Source organism: Amblyomma americanum, chromosome 7, assembly GCF_052857255.1.
Source record: "Amblyomma americanum isolate KBUSLIRL-KWMA chromosome 7, ASM5285725v1, whole genome shotgun sequence".
In the NCBI taxonomy this organism is placed as follows: Eukaryota; Metazoa; Arthropoda; class Arachnida; order Ixodida; family Ixodidae; genus Amblyomma; species Amblyomma americanum.
In genome coordinates this window covers 16824679-16838815 of record NC_135503.1, presented here as the reverse complement: position 1 = coordinate 16838815, position 14137 = coordinate 16824679, and the positions used below count along the sequence as shown (strand labels likewise).

General features: G+C 46.2%; 1 protein-coding gene and 1 pseudogene across 1 annotated transcript; both read left to right on the top strand.

Moving 5' to 3' along the window:
• The first annotated feature begins 623 nt into the window (after nucleotides 1-623).
• LOC144099592 (U2 spliceosomal RNA) lies at nucleotides 624-752 on the top strand (annotated as a pseudogene).
• Nucleotides 753-1558: 806 nt separating this feature from the next.
• On the top strand, nucleotides 1559-13918 carry LOC144096977 (uncharacterized). The gene is made up of 3 exons (XM_077629781.1): nucleotides 1559-1755; nucleotides 10185-10436; nucleotides 13690-13918. Exons 1-3 carry the CDS (start codon nucleotides 1652-1654, stop codon nucleotides 13916-13918), a joined length of 585 nt encoding a protein of 194 aa, XP_077485907.1. The 5' UTR covers nucleotides 1559-1651.
• Nucleotides 13919-14137: the final 219 nt, after the last annotated feature.

Below are 14137 nucleotides of genomic sequence, written 5' to 3'. Positions count from 1 at the left end.
ATCCTCCTCTCAGCGCCAGCGACTGGAACATCTCCGCGGTTTTCCCGCATTTTCTCACTGGCCCGGCCCTTTGTTCTCTGGCCAGGGACAATGTCACTCTTCCTGGGGAGGGGCTCGACTAGTTGAGTGCTAAAGTATTAAAGGAGCGAAGCTTCTTGGGCCTGTTGGTGCATGGTACGTGGAAAACCAGCGGAAAGGACGCGTTCACAAGAAGAAGTACACAGGACAACGCTGCTCAGAAGTACACAGCGTTGTCCTGTGTACTGCTTGTGAACGGATCTTTTCCGCTGGTTTTCCACGTACAGTGCTAAAGTATAGCGGCTTTCGTAGAACACGCGGTGCACAGGCACGCTCTGTTCAAACACATCCGGGTTCCCACAAAGGAAAGACTGAATGAATGCGACAGACTCCACTCCCCTTTCTGAGGGAAAGGGCAGATTTTGGGAAGAAAAGGCGTGACTCGTCCTTTATTCTCTGCCTGGACGTTTTCTCACTTTCCCTCAACAAGGGCACTGGAGTCGACTTCTGTCGCATGCATATAAACGCGGCTACTGATGTATTACTGGTACGCCCATTTATGGAGGCCGGCGGAGTACATATAGACCCGATGGGACGCACATTTAATATCTTCCGCGGGTCCTTGGACCTAAGATATTAAACTTATTTTTGGAATATGGTGGGGTGCTTGGCTTGAAGCACTCTGGCATGGGTCGGCCCGGTATTGCACTGCCTCCGGGATCGGCCCGGGGCATATTAGCGCGGCGCTTTTTTTTTTTTCACTATTTGCTCTCCTGTTCTTTACCCCTTCTACTTTCAGCACGCGGCAGCGAGCGTGGTTCGGCTTGAGCCAGCAGGCAGGCCCGTGCTCTTTCCTTTTCCTTCTTCTTCTCAGCAACATCAGTCAGCTTACTTGACACTGTTTTAATAATAATAATAATAATAATAATAATAATAATAATAATAGGTTTTTGGGGAGTGAAAGAAGAAATGAGGATATAGGTGCCGCAGTGGAGGGCTCCGGAATAATTTAGACCACCTGGGGATCTTTAACGTGCACTGACATCGCACAGCACACGGGTGCCTCAGAGTTTTGCCTCGGTAAGAACGCGGCCGCCGCGGTCGGGTTCGAACCCGGGAACTCCGGATCGGTAGCCGAGTGCCCTAACCACTGAGGGAAGGGATTTTAACGCGACAGCTTTAAGAATTGATTGATGTATTGATCGAGCGAATGAACGATCGATTGAATGATTGATTGATCGATTGATTGAACGATAGATCGATTTTTCTTTCCCTTACGGCGCGATCCCGTTGTCCAGCGAGAAATGTGAGACAGGCGTCATTTCCTTTCCTTAAAATCAATCGTTCATTTTCCTTCCCTCACGGCCCGGTTCGGGTGTCCACCGAGATATGTGAGACAGGCGTCTTTTCCTTAAATTGTCCAACGGGCCACGCGTCGCGCCGAATGGGCGATGGCGTTCCGTGCACCCCTCGGCAACGCTCTCCTTTCGAATGCATTGGCCCTAGCGAGGGCCCGTTCAAAGGCTTTCCATCAGCAGCATCGCCTCTCAGTGCTGCCGACGGAGGTGAATCCAAAGTTGGACGCGCCCATTTCGGATGTCTCTCTGTGGAAAGACCGAGGGCAGAGACACCTATGAGCGAGGCAAAATCGACGCATTGGGGAGGTACGACCGAGATGACAATGGAGGAGGAGACGAAGCAGGTGCCGGACCCGAACCTGTCGAAGGCGCAGCCCAGGTAAGCGGTGAGCATCTTGTCTCATTGTTTACAGCTGCGTGACAGTGTGCGCCTTCGCCAGCACGCTAATTCTGCTCGAAGAGTTCGATCGGAATCAAGCAGTATGGCCAGTTCATAACTGAACCAAAGGAGTTAGTGACGCGGCAGGTATACTGCACTGCCTGCAAAAGCAATCAACGTGATTCTTAGAGCTAACTTCTAAGTTGACCGTCAGTGTTTCCTAATTGCTGCGCATCCACTTACCCCCTAAACGGCAGACATCAGTGTTAAGTGAAGAAATCGCGATGAGCTGTTTATCCCCCTGCACCCGAGCCCTCTCCCGCCCACGCCAGCAGTGCACTCGTTTTGTAGCGAGAGCTACACTGGGCTACCAGACGAGCGTTTCGCGGTACATGGGAGAGGCAAGTTGTGGGCATGCGCCGTTACTTCTTTCCGCACGAGCCGATGGTCGCATCACGCTATTGGCTGCTGTCTCGTGACGTGCCAGCGCAGCGGTGCCAGGCCGCGTCTCCTCAGCAAGATGGCAGCCCGCGAAGCGGAGTGAAAAACCAGGCCTAGTAGGTGGTAGCTGTGCCGAGCTCCCCAGGGTGAATTTCCTGTGCATGCAGCAAGCTTCACAGCGCAGTGACAAGCGTCAGTGTAGTGATAGTGATTGCAGTCGGAACGAGTGGTTTTGCGTCAGTCAGTGACATCGCCTGCAAGTATAATTACGTTTGAAAAGCTTACTACGCACGCCTTGTTTTCCGAGTGCTGAAATGAACTTAGAGCTGTGCAGTAGATCCTGGTTCGGGTGCACGCGTGTGTACTGTTTGAGAACTGCCGTGAGTGCGGCGTGACGAAATGAACTTACCAACTTCGAGCTCTGCAGCGAGTCGCATTCGTTGCATCGGTTGCAGTGATCGCGAGCACAAGTCGGCGTGTCCGTCACCGATATCGATCGTAGTTCGTGTGTACTGTGTTAGACAACCGCCGTGAGTGCGACGAAACCATTCTGAAGTTCGTGTTTTGCGTATGCGAAACGACCTCGGCTGCACAGCCGTTGGGCTGTTTTCTGCCGGGACTACAGAAGCGTCGCCAGCATTCTGTGGCATTGTGCTCCATAAATTGCAATTTGCGACTATGAGTGGCAGGATTACGATGGTATGCCGCCGGCACTGTGAAATTGTGTGAAAACATCGGTGTGCATAGCCGCTCTCACATATGGAGAGTCTTTTTTTTTTATTTCCTGCTGGCTGCGCGGGCCGATATCTGTAGTAAATATGTGCGTAACAAATTAAATGAATCCAGCTTCCCCTGCATGTGATCATGGTCTGAGCCAAAGCATTAGTGTTAAGTTTGGGTTGTAACATATCACCAGATCAGAAACACTTATGTACAAACAAAAACCATTGTCACTGCTCATTCAGCGGTGTTTCACAATGCAGAACTCTCTAATATGGGCCCACTAGTTCAGCTCTTTTTCATGAGCATTTCATTTTATCTGATGCCAAAAAAGACCACAGCAGATGCTTAAGCTTCTCAAAGCAAGTAACCCATATACAATTGTGCCTTATTAATATGAACACTTTGGTTCGGGATCAGAACTGTTCACACAGAGTTTTCCATAATAGTGAATCGTGATTAAAAATTAAGAGCATTTTCAGTAAACTGCTGTGATTACAATTTTTTTTTTTGCTTAGCAGTGTGCAGTGAAGTTGCCTTTTAGACAAATGCTTGCAATATTAAGTCCATTATCATGGTTACCATGACTATTGGTAAAATGCAGCGATCTCGAAGTGCTCCGTGAGCCATGACAATATGGATAGAAACTGCACTCTTTGAATAAGCACCTGATCCAATATTTATTGTTGCTTTCACTACACAGCTGTCGCCGAGGTGCTCAACAACTTGACTTTATTGGTGTCGAACAGTTGTTAACTAGCGCTTTCTAAGTAAGCTGTACCAGCTTGTGTGAGACATTCTCGAAGCCTTTAGAAGCATATGTCATCAATGCACATACATCTCCTGTGTTTATTTACCTCTTACTGCCTGCAGTGAACATTATTTGCCTGCTGGATGAAGGCGATGGTGGGCCTATGAGAATGTATTTTTCATAAATGTAGATTGCTTCCCAGATTTCCTTCACCTTCTTTGCATTTGCTGCATTTCTAAATTTGTTTGCTTGATTGTAGATGCTTGTTTGCACCTTCCGCAATGCTCAGCTATAGGTTTCTGTAGACACACGTCTGCTCACATTTGTTGTATGGTCGTGACAGGGCCACATTTGTGCATATTTCCAAACCCACGTTAACAAGGTTTATTTTGATTTTTCAAAATGTGCTATTGCACTGTGGTTGGCCCTGAAATGCTGACATTGAGCCGTTTCTGAAAGTCCTACAGTGCCGGTGCAGCCATCGACCTGTAGAGGTTGAGATCACATTTAATTTCAACCAATTTCCTTACTGCTTGGATTGTATTTGAAGATTCCCTGCTTTGCACTTGTGTTGAGTTCTCCTCGTGGCCGACATGCTTTAACTCGAGTAGTTTTTTTGTTCTTGCTGTGTGCTCTGTTTAAAAAAAAACATTAAATTAGTGTTGCAAGTAAACATCTGTGAGATTATAACATAAAGATTATACAGTCAGCGACTTAATTAATTTGTGCAGTGAACAAAGTGCGTCAGGAAATGAGTCGCTGAGCCTTTCAGTGCCAATGATTTTGACACTAGAAAGAGAAGTGCTTTGTCAGTCAGAAAGTGCGAGCGGAGAGAGTCGGCGTGCCTGCCAGTTTAATGTTTAACAAAAACTGCATGCTATGTTGCTTGTGGTATGAGGGCAATTCCAGGGTGCAACAGCCATATGATTCAGTCTGTATTTGTCGCCAAACACTTCTAACAGTCCTTGCACTATGTTATAGCATCTGGTTACCACAGTCCAGCCTTTCGTATTGCAGTCCATATTACACGACAAAAATATGCGGGTCCCTATTGGCTTTGTGCATTTAAGCCCTGTCATTTGTCCAAACAGCAAGTTTTCATGTTAAGGCATGCATGCTTTGATAAAGTTTCATCCCCAGAAAAACTGCCCATAATTCAAGCCATCATATCACAGGGTGGATATTAACGAGGCATGGGTGCATACAGCAGAACGTGGTGAATTTTTTAGTTCTGATAATGTCACAAGCACCAAATCATTGCACCATTTCTATGACTAACATGGGTTCCTAATCGTGGAAAACACTATATACTCACACAGTGCTAACTTGTTGCGACACATTAAATTGTTCCTTCCAGATCGGTACGCTTTTTGAAAAGCATTCCTGTGATAGCCAACTTTTCGTCCTTTGTGACATACGCTTGCTCCTTAGTCTGATGAAGCATGCCATAAAATCCTTTATAAAATAATGTCTTGCATCGTACTGTTCTGAGTGGGATTTAAGTGATCCTAGCCAGTTAACAGTAGTTGGCCCGTGCTAACTCTTGCTCATCCTGCCTTTCATTTTTTGGAATCTCAGGCAACCGGAAAGGTATTGTACTTGGCCCTTCTCTTTCCGTTACATTCGTTAATGACCTTCCTTTCGCTTGATGGGAATAACGTGTGTGTATACACACGGACAAAAACCGGCAACTGAAACGATGGACACAGGACAAGCACCCCATTGTGCAAATGACAAATGTTCACCTTAAACACAGGACAAGCACCCCATTGTGCAAATTACAAATGTTCACCTTACTTTGAACGGACTACAATTTTAGCTCATGCAAGGGACAAGAAAGAAAATAAAAGAAGCCTTTGAGATATGGGAGGCCGGTGAAGATGAGTGCTCAAGCATACCCTCGGTGTTATTATCAAGTGAGGAGTTAGAACTAATGAAGGAACGAAGGAGCGTGCGACACAGCTGGTGGCAATGAATTGATTGTTTTGAGCATGTGCATGAAACGTATTTATGTGCCGTCGTATCAGAATAAGTTTTTGTTGTTAGTGCGCGCTTGTCCTGGGTCCGTCGTTTCAGTTGGTTTTTGTCCGTATGTAGCGCGTTATTCCCATAAAATGTACAACCAACTAGCCCACATTGCTGCCTTGCTTTCTTTCACTGTTTCATTTAACTAGTCTTCATTGATTGCTATATGGTCTGCCATCCCACTGTCAATATCAACATTCCAACACTCCAGAACAACCATCTCTGTGCTCAGGAATGGCCTATTTGGCAAAGTTAATAGGACTGCATTAATATTTTTTACTGTCAGCCATACCCGTCTCCATTACGAGCTGATATGTGTCAGCATTTCTTTTGTGCTTTTATCCTACCCTGTTTCAAGCGAAGCAACACAGAGACTTTCATTATGCGATGTGGTTAAAATGCTAGGTGTGTGTCTTTACGCATGTGACTGTTATGTGCGTGTGTCATTTTATCCTTATCCTCATCTGAAATGGCCAGCCAGGTATGTTATGGGGCCAGCATTTACAGTGTTTATAAAAGGGTGCTTCTGCTCCTCTAAGCCGTGGTAAAAACAGCGCAGCGACGACAGACACAGAGAAGACAGAAGAAGACGGACAGCGCTTGTCCGTCTTCTTCTGTCTTCTCTGTGTCTGTCGTCGCTGCGCTGTTTTTACCACGGCTTAAAGATGCACCAACTAGCTCAGTTGTCGGTTCTTCTGCTCCTCTATAATAAAGCTAAATTTCACATACAGTTCTGTCATCATGAATGGAGTCTTTAGACTACAGCTGCTGTGAATTTTGTGTGTGAATGTGATTGTCTTACATTGACGGCAGTGAAACGCATGGAAAGGCACAAACCTGTGCTCAGTATTAATTTGTTTATAGAGTTGCTGTTTTCCTTAAATTAGTAACAAGAGTTTTCATATAAGGCCCTAAGGAGGATTATCATTTTGGTGCATTATTTTGAAAAAAGAGGCCACAAAACAAGACATTTGTTTGCCTAATATATGCAGCCCTTATAAGACTGTTTAAATTCACATATACTTCCTTTATGAAGCCAAAAAGTAGGCATAGCCTAGGCAAAGATCTTCAAGCAGTTAGGTTTACAACTAAGTCATTTTAACATAAGGTATGTCTAAAGGGAACTTTGCCAGCTTGAAAACCAAACTGCAATGAAATAAGCTTTACTTTGCAAGAAGATGTTGCTAATAACAAGAGCTAGCAAGGTCAAAAATTTTATACATGACAAGTTGTGCAGAAAATGCTCACTTTTATCTGCTGTTTTGGGAACGAGAATAACTGTTACGATCCCTCATCTTTTTTTTTTCTGAGAAAAGAGTCTTAAACATTACTTTAAAGCTATATGAGAGGATATACACATGTATTCCTTACACACACTTATATGCTTATTTTTTATTTCATTGTGTTTTTCAACAACACAGCTTTCACCTTGTAAATATATTTCTACAAATTCTGCTTGATATGACCACTATGCATGGTCAGTGCATCCTGTTTCCCTGAATATATGTAGTATTCTTTCCCAACCTCAACCAGGAGCTGTCCAGATGTAAGACAGTTTACCAACTCCCACATCATGCTATGTTTATAATTACACTGAAGGTAAAAGGCATGTATGGCCTTTTACTAAGTACTAAGCAACCACTTTGTTTTCATTCACATGGGCACTTTCAGAATTTTTTGGAGTTGTACAGATAACATGCCAGCTTGTTTCTGCATGTGTCACCATTGACTGGCTCTGAGCACAACTCTCCAGGCTTGTTAGCACTGCTGCATTCTAGCTTGTGCATCATTGCGATATAAGCTAAGGAATGACTGCTAAAAAAAAAAACTGGTTGCCCGCTGTCACTGCAAAAAACAAAGCTGTGCATTTCAGTGCAGTGATAGTTGGCTTAGCCCCTTTAATTGTCACCACATTGTGCTATTTCAATTTTGCCTTTTCTAACGGACCGAATAACATTACAGAGAGAAAGCAGTACTGTTGCACGGTCACTCTTCTGTGAAATGCACAACTGCTGCAGTTACAACTGATTTTACATATTTCAAATTGCTGGGAATATCATAATTTTCTTGTGTACTTGGGTTCGTATTCGACAGCAGAGTACTAAAATATGCAATTTTTAATACATGCACAATTCAGATGCACACTACATATATCGACGAATAGATAAGTGTCTTTTGCATTTACTTGACATTGTTACTGTCAACTAAAGTGTGCATGGATTAATGGAAAACCTACAAAATAAAGGCAATTAAAATACATGTAAAAAGACCGCAGTGTGCTAGTTTGAATAATTGATGATTTAATCTGTGCCTGGTCTCAGCTATGTTAATTTCCCTGTTATAATTACAAACGATCGAATATGTACTGCTATCCTATAGCTTGTTCTAGTCCCGTATCCTTGGCTCCGAGAATTCGTGATACGAATCGCTTCGTCGTTCTGAAATCGTTATTGCATGTTAGGGTATAGCGTAACTTTCAATGGGAGCACTCCTCAAATATTAGGAGGCAAAAACCTTAGATCGTAGTTAGAACGGTTGCACATATGGGTGGTCTTCAGCGGAGTCTAGCCGACTAGCGGTCGAACGAGTTGTGTCACGATCGCGGTGTGATGCCTTTTATCACTTTCTGAAGTAAAAATAGCGCAAACGTTAATCGTTTCCCGCGACGCTGTTTTAGAACCTCGCCTGCGGTGTTGCAAAGTTTGTTGCGACTTCGTTCGTGGACGTCAGAATGGGCCGCGTCGAGACTCATGGCTCTCACAGCCGATCGCGGTTTTGCCTGTTACGAAAAATCTCACAGCTAAACATGTCTCGGGTGAGCCACAATATCAGTGTGTGGGTATTCGTGCGGCAAGGTATCTTCGTGTTTTGCTAAGGCACATGCCTGTGCTGCCACCCTGGCGGCAGTGACGAGCGCGCCAATCAGAACGCCGGAGTCGTCCGCTCGGCCGCATGCAGCAAACTCGATGGTACAACACCTCGTCCGCAACGCACCCTCACTCGGCCGTGCGCATGGTCGCTAGGACGCGTGCGCATGCGGAAAAAAAGTGATCGTACAGCACACTTAACCAGAGGGACCCCACAGCTGCGCCGCGTTCTTCGTCGCCACATCGCCGCACGCCGCTCTATCACCCGAACCTCGCGTCGCATGTGCAGGATTGCCTATAAAAGGCGGAGATGTAGTGGGCGTCTGTATCAGAACGTTTGACATGCATCCAGAACGTTTGACATGCATCTATGGGTTGTGGTGCAGAAATAAAACCACAATTAAATAATAGGTAAACATTGTATACATGCAATTACTAATTGAAGCGTAAGGATATCGCACCGCAAGCCAATTCTAGGCCCAACTTGACCCCCCAAACGAAGCAAATTCCGTTTGGGGCGTATCTTGAAGGGGTGCAACTCGACAATGGGTAGACGTGCATCGTAATTTCTCTGATAGATGGCGCTAGGTGGTGATCGTCCCGCTAGGCAGCGAGCGTGCACGCGTAGCCGAGCATGGTGGAAAACCACCCCGTTTGAAAACATTCTGTTTCTCGACACGAACGCTGCGTTCTTCATCTAGTAAACCAAACAGCTAACGCTCGTTAACTTCAACGTCTTCCAGACGGTGGCGGCCTTTTTTTCTCGCTTAAAGGAAAAAAAGGCTTCGATAAAAATCGCTGAATGTTCAGTGAAACTAGCTATCAATTGTGCTACATTTCATAGGAACCCCTCTACCAGATATGCGGCCGATAACGCGGCACAACACACTTTAACTGAAGTTTTTTGCCTGAAATATATTGCGTTGTAATATAGTTTAAGCCATTTAATGAGATAGTACATGTTATAGAGAAGCGCCGAAGCATATGATGCTGCTCACAAATGTCACGAAAGAGAATACAAATATCAGCGGGAACTGTTTCTTGGGAAAAAATAATGAATTAAAACAGCACAAAAGCTTTCAGCTACAAACTAGTTTGCTTTGCGATTAACAACCAGAATGTATACGCTTTATCTCTAAAGTATTTTCGAGTGAAAAAGAAAAAATATCTGATTTTTTTTGTAAATTCATTAGTGAGACCAGCTTTTGTACTCCTGCGAGAAATTCAAAGCGCTGTCACATATCGGCGGACACCTCAACCGCGCTCTAAGGGGAGGGAGTGAAAGAACAGGTGCCGTAGTGGAGGACTCCGGAATAATTTCGGCCACCTGGGGATCTTTAACGTGCACTGACATCGCACAGCACACGGGCGCCTTTGCGTTTGTCCTCCTTCGAAACGCTGCCGCCGCGGTCGGGTTCGAACCCGGGAACTCCGCATCAGTAGCCGAGCGCGCTAACCAATGAGCCAGAGCGGCAGGTCTTCGGGGGTGCCCCGGAACGAATTTTTGCGCAAGAAAAATATGCAAAAGCAAGATTTTCGCTCGGCTCTGACGATCATGTGAGTGCTTTCGCACCAAAAAGTGTGTGCGGCTGATTTCATTTTCTGTATGGTTCTTATGTTTTCAGCTCCGAAGCAACGCCGGCACGATACAAGTGCAGCAAGTGTTCGTATAGCACGAACTTGAACTACAACCTGGCCCGCCACCGTCAGTCACTCCACGAGCGTCGGCCTTCCAGCGCCTCGGCTTCATGTTGCGAGACGGGTAAAACGATCAAGACCCTCTACGAGCTGCAACAACATAAGCTCCAAAAGCATCGGATGGAGAACCTGTGCCATATTTGTGGCGAAAAGTTCTCCCGTCCATCCCACCGCGACAGGTAAGAAACAGCGGTTGGTCTGGCGTTGTCGACGCCCAAATGTACCCCACGAATACTGAAGTCCACAAATGCGAAGGCGCGCAAATCTTTTTCGATGGCTGTTATTCCCGTATTGTGACGACATTGTGCGCACTTCCGCGCTCTTGAAACCCACTTTCGGAAACGCTGCGCCCACGGGGGCACTCTTGCGGGCTAGTTAGTGCATAGTTGTTCCGGTCTGTTAGCGCATAATGACAGGGACATCAGAGACGAAGGAGGCGGGATCGACACAGTGCTACTAACAACCTAGCTACTAATTTTATTCGGACCACTTGCTTGTAGGCAGCAACTGTTCTTTAACAACATCCACCTACGGGGCGAAGCTGCGCGATTCAGGTCCTAGTGGTGTCGAACAAAACTGATTTCTTTTTTTTTTGTGTGTGTGAACGTACAGCCTCTTTCATTTCTGTTGACCCTCTCTCTCAGCGCGAACACGCTGACAAATCCGTTCTCACTAATCGTTTTCTGATCATGACCTGATCAAGATCAGATATGCCATCTAAACAAATAGCTATACCAGGAAGGGGCAGATCTGGCTATATCTGGGGGTTTATATCAGTAATTCAGCAGACGTAACAGATACGACCTGATCTGTTCTGATATGCCATACGTGCTCAATTCCTGATATATATATATATATATATATATATATATATATATATATATATATATATATATATATATATATATATATATATATATATATATATATATATATATATATATATATATATATATATATATATATATATATATATATATATAATGGGCCCCGTGTCGCAGAAAAGCCGGTGTCGTCGGCCTCGGCGGCGTTGGCCGTGAGCGAAAAATCCTCCTCCTCCTCGCAAAGTACGCAACTGCCTTAAGAGATAGCGCGCGACGGCAGCGACTCCCGCTCGTCTCGTTCGGAAAAAATATTAATGTTGATTAGCTCAGCTAACCCAGGATATACAAAGCGAAAGATGTCGGCGTTCACTGCTGTGTTCATTGGCGTTGACAGTGTTCTAGACGGCGATGGCTTTGAGCAAAGGAAGGGCGCATAACTGCCTCCCTGGTCATGCGGACGCCTCATTCGTGCTTTAATACATGAGGCGGTGGTGAGAGAGAGAGAAGCGGCCTGAATGCATTAGCGCTGACAGCGTTGTGGCTGACATGCGGCACTGCAGCAATAGCTAGGCCGCAACGTACATTTGGTGACTGATCTCTCGAGATCAACCATGCCACCTCCCAGGGTGGCAGGGAGGGCGCGCTGCATATATCCAGTGTGCGGAACGCAATCAAAGCAGGCTTTTGAAGCTGGACACCAGCGCTACGTACATGAAAGCGAGATTTAGGTCTCCACTGGCCCACGGAGCGGGTTGTGCGCCTTTCCTTTCGTGAAAATGAACGGCCGTTGCCAAGTTGTGAACGCCAATAAACTCTATAAACGCCGTTGGCTCACCTGTTTTGTTTGGTTTTGAGGAAAGGAAATGGCACAGTTACCGTCTCACCTATCTCGGTGACACTTGGACACCCAAACAGTGCCGTAAAAGAAGGGATGCAGAAGGGAGGGAAAGAAGAGAGAGAAAACTGAAAATTGAAAGTTGCATTTTGAGGAAAGGCGCGGCGCTGCGCAACGGCGAAACTCCTGTGGCTCGGTGCCACTAGTGGCGCATGCGTAGTAGTGACTAGGGAGCGAGAGAGAGAAATATCCGCGGCGAGGCGCGCGTTGTGACGTCATGTGCCTCCTCGGAGCAGAGCCACGGCGAAATCGCAAGTTCGCGGTCAGTAAAGCTACAGCGAACTAGAATCCCTGCAGTAAAGCTTTCGCTTTAATATAGAGGAGGCGCTGTTCGGGCGTAGTGGGTAGAGTGACTCTAGCAGTGGGGCCGTGCGGGCACGCAGGAATGCCGCGGTGAGCGAAGAACAACGCAGCCCATATCCAAGGCGCGTTCACCACGACGCTTGCGGAGTGCTGCCCGCTCGTTTGGTGCGGAAGCTATGCTGGCGTTCGTGGCATCCGGTTTGTCGAGAACGATGTGCCGACGAACTACGACTGCAACTTGAGTCCCGCGCGTTTCGGCAAGGCGCCTGGCAGCACTTCTACGTGGTTTGCCGCTCCGCGCGTCCGTTTCACCGTACGTAGCAGAGCGATTTGTCTAACGGGCAAGGCGTCGCGCCGAACGGGCGATGGCGTTCCGTGGACTCCCTGGCAGCGCTGCAACACGCTGTCGCGTTCCACTCTGAAATACGCAGCTTAAACGTCCTCTAATTTTTTATAAGCGACTCGCCGCTAGGTCAGGAGAGCAAGCTAGAAGCACCGTTATTGTGTAAAGTTAAATCCACAGTTCTTTGCGAAGGGTTCCGTTCTGTAGCTTGGGGAAAGATTCTGTAGACCTATTGCTTTTGTACTCCAGAGCAGCAACATTGAAATGCTCGCATTGGATTGTTGTGACTCCCAGGAATAGAATTTGTAGTGCCGCTTCAAAGCCTTTAAGTGAGCGAGTGTTTTCTGGTGCAATTTTCGTACAGCTGCGCCCTCTACTTCGCTCGGTGCTATCGCTCGGCTCCGGTTACGAAAAATTGAAAAATTGCCGCTGCACTCTTACAACCATTTCGCACTGGTTAATACGAGCATAAAAATTATGCATGAGCATTGCGCAAAAACTGTCCCCCCCCCCCATACAGCGGCGGCTGAGTGAAAAGTAGACGACGACGGCGACCAATGAAATTCTGCAAGTAGCAGCGATATACTCGGGAAGATGGAGAATTAGGCAGGCTCTGCTGCAATGATTCTTTTTTCTTTCCTCTACACAGGATACTGAATGATGATAGCACATACCCAACAATTCTGGACAAAAGCATTCTGAACAAAACAATGTATCTGCAGATAACCCGACAGCAGTCTTGAATTTTTTTCTATTAACGTTTTCGCTATCGCCAAAAGCCTTCCCATTGGTTTTCTATGGGGGTCTCAACAATTCAATGCGATGAATGGAAACACTTTAAAAGAAAGATTTTTCTACGTATCCGAACAAAGGACCATTACCTTCAATAGTTCCGTAAAAGTTTCTTGCAATTTTTTTTAATTTTCAAAATTTTTGTCCGAAATTGTTGGACATGTTTTCAACGATAAAACGATCGCGACTGTGCATGCGAGAGAGAGTGTGGCGAATTTTCGTGGCGTTTCAGTGGCGTGACTTCCATGTTGTTTTTGCCTTAACCCCTTCCGCAGGCACCTGCGCTCGAAGTCGCACAAGAATGAGAAACCCTTCGCCTGCCCCTTCTGCGGTGCATCGTTCAATGCAGCATGGAACATGCGTCGCCATCGGGGTTCCAATCGCTGCGCTCAGGAAGTAGCCAAGCGGGTGCACCATGCAAGCCATGACGTCATCAGGGGGGCGATAATACTGCTCCTGATTAGGGAGAGGGCTTACCGGAGAGGCGGTGGGCCAGGGGCCTGAAGCACGCACGCGCACCCGCGTATGTATATATATGTATTATATCCATGTGTGTGTAATAAAGTTTATTCAACCTTTACCATGCGGAAGCCAACGGAACCTACTTTCGTAACTTATTAATAATAATAATAATTGGTTTTGGGGGGAAAGGAAATGGCGCAGTATCTGTCTCATATATCGTTGGACACCTGAACCGCGCCGTAAGGGAAGAGATATAGGAGG

Bases quoted from the DNA above. Each gene is read 5' to 3' on its own strand.
- LOC144096977 (XM_077629781.1), top strand. From the start codon at position 1,652: ATGAGCGAGGCAAAATCGACGCATTGGGGAGGTACGACCGAGATGACA. The intron at 1,756-10,184 runs GTAAGCGGTGAG...TTATGTTTTCAG, and splicing joins CTGTCGAAGGCGCAGCCCAG to CTCCGAAGCAACGCCGGCAC. The intron at 10,437-13,689 runs GTAAGAAACAGC...CCCCTTCCGCAG, and splicing joins CGTCCATCCCACCGCGACAG to GCACCTGCGCTCGAAGTCGC.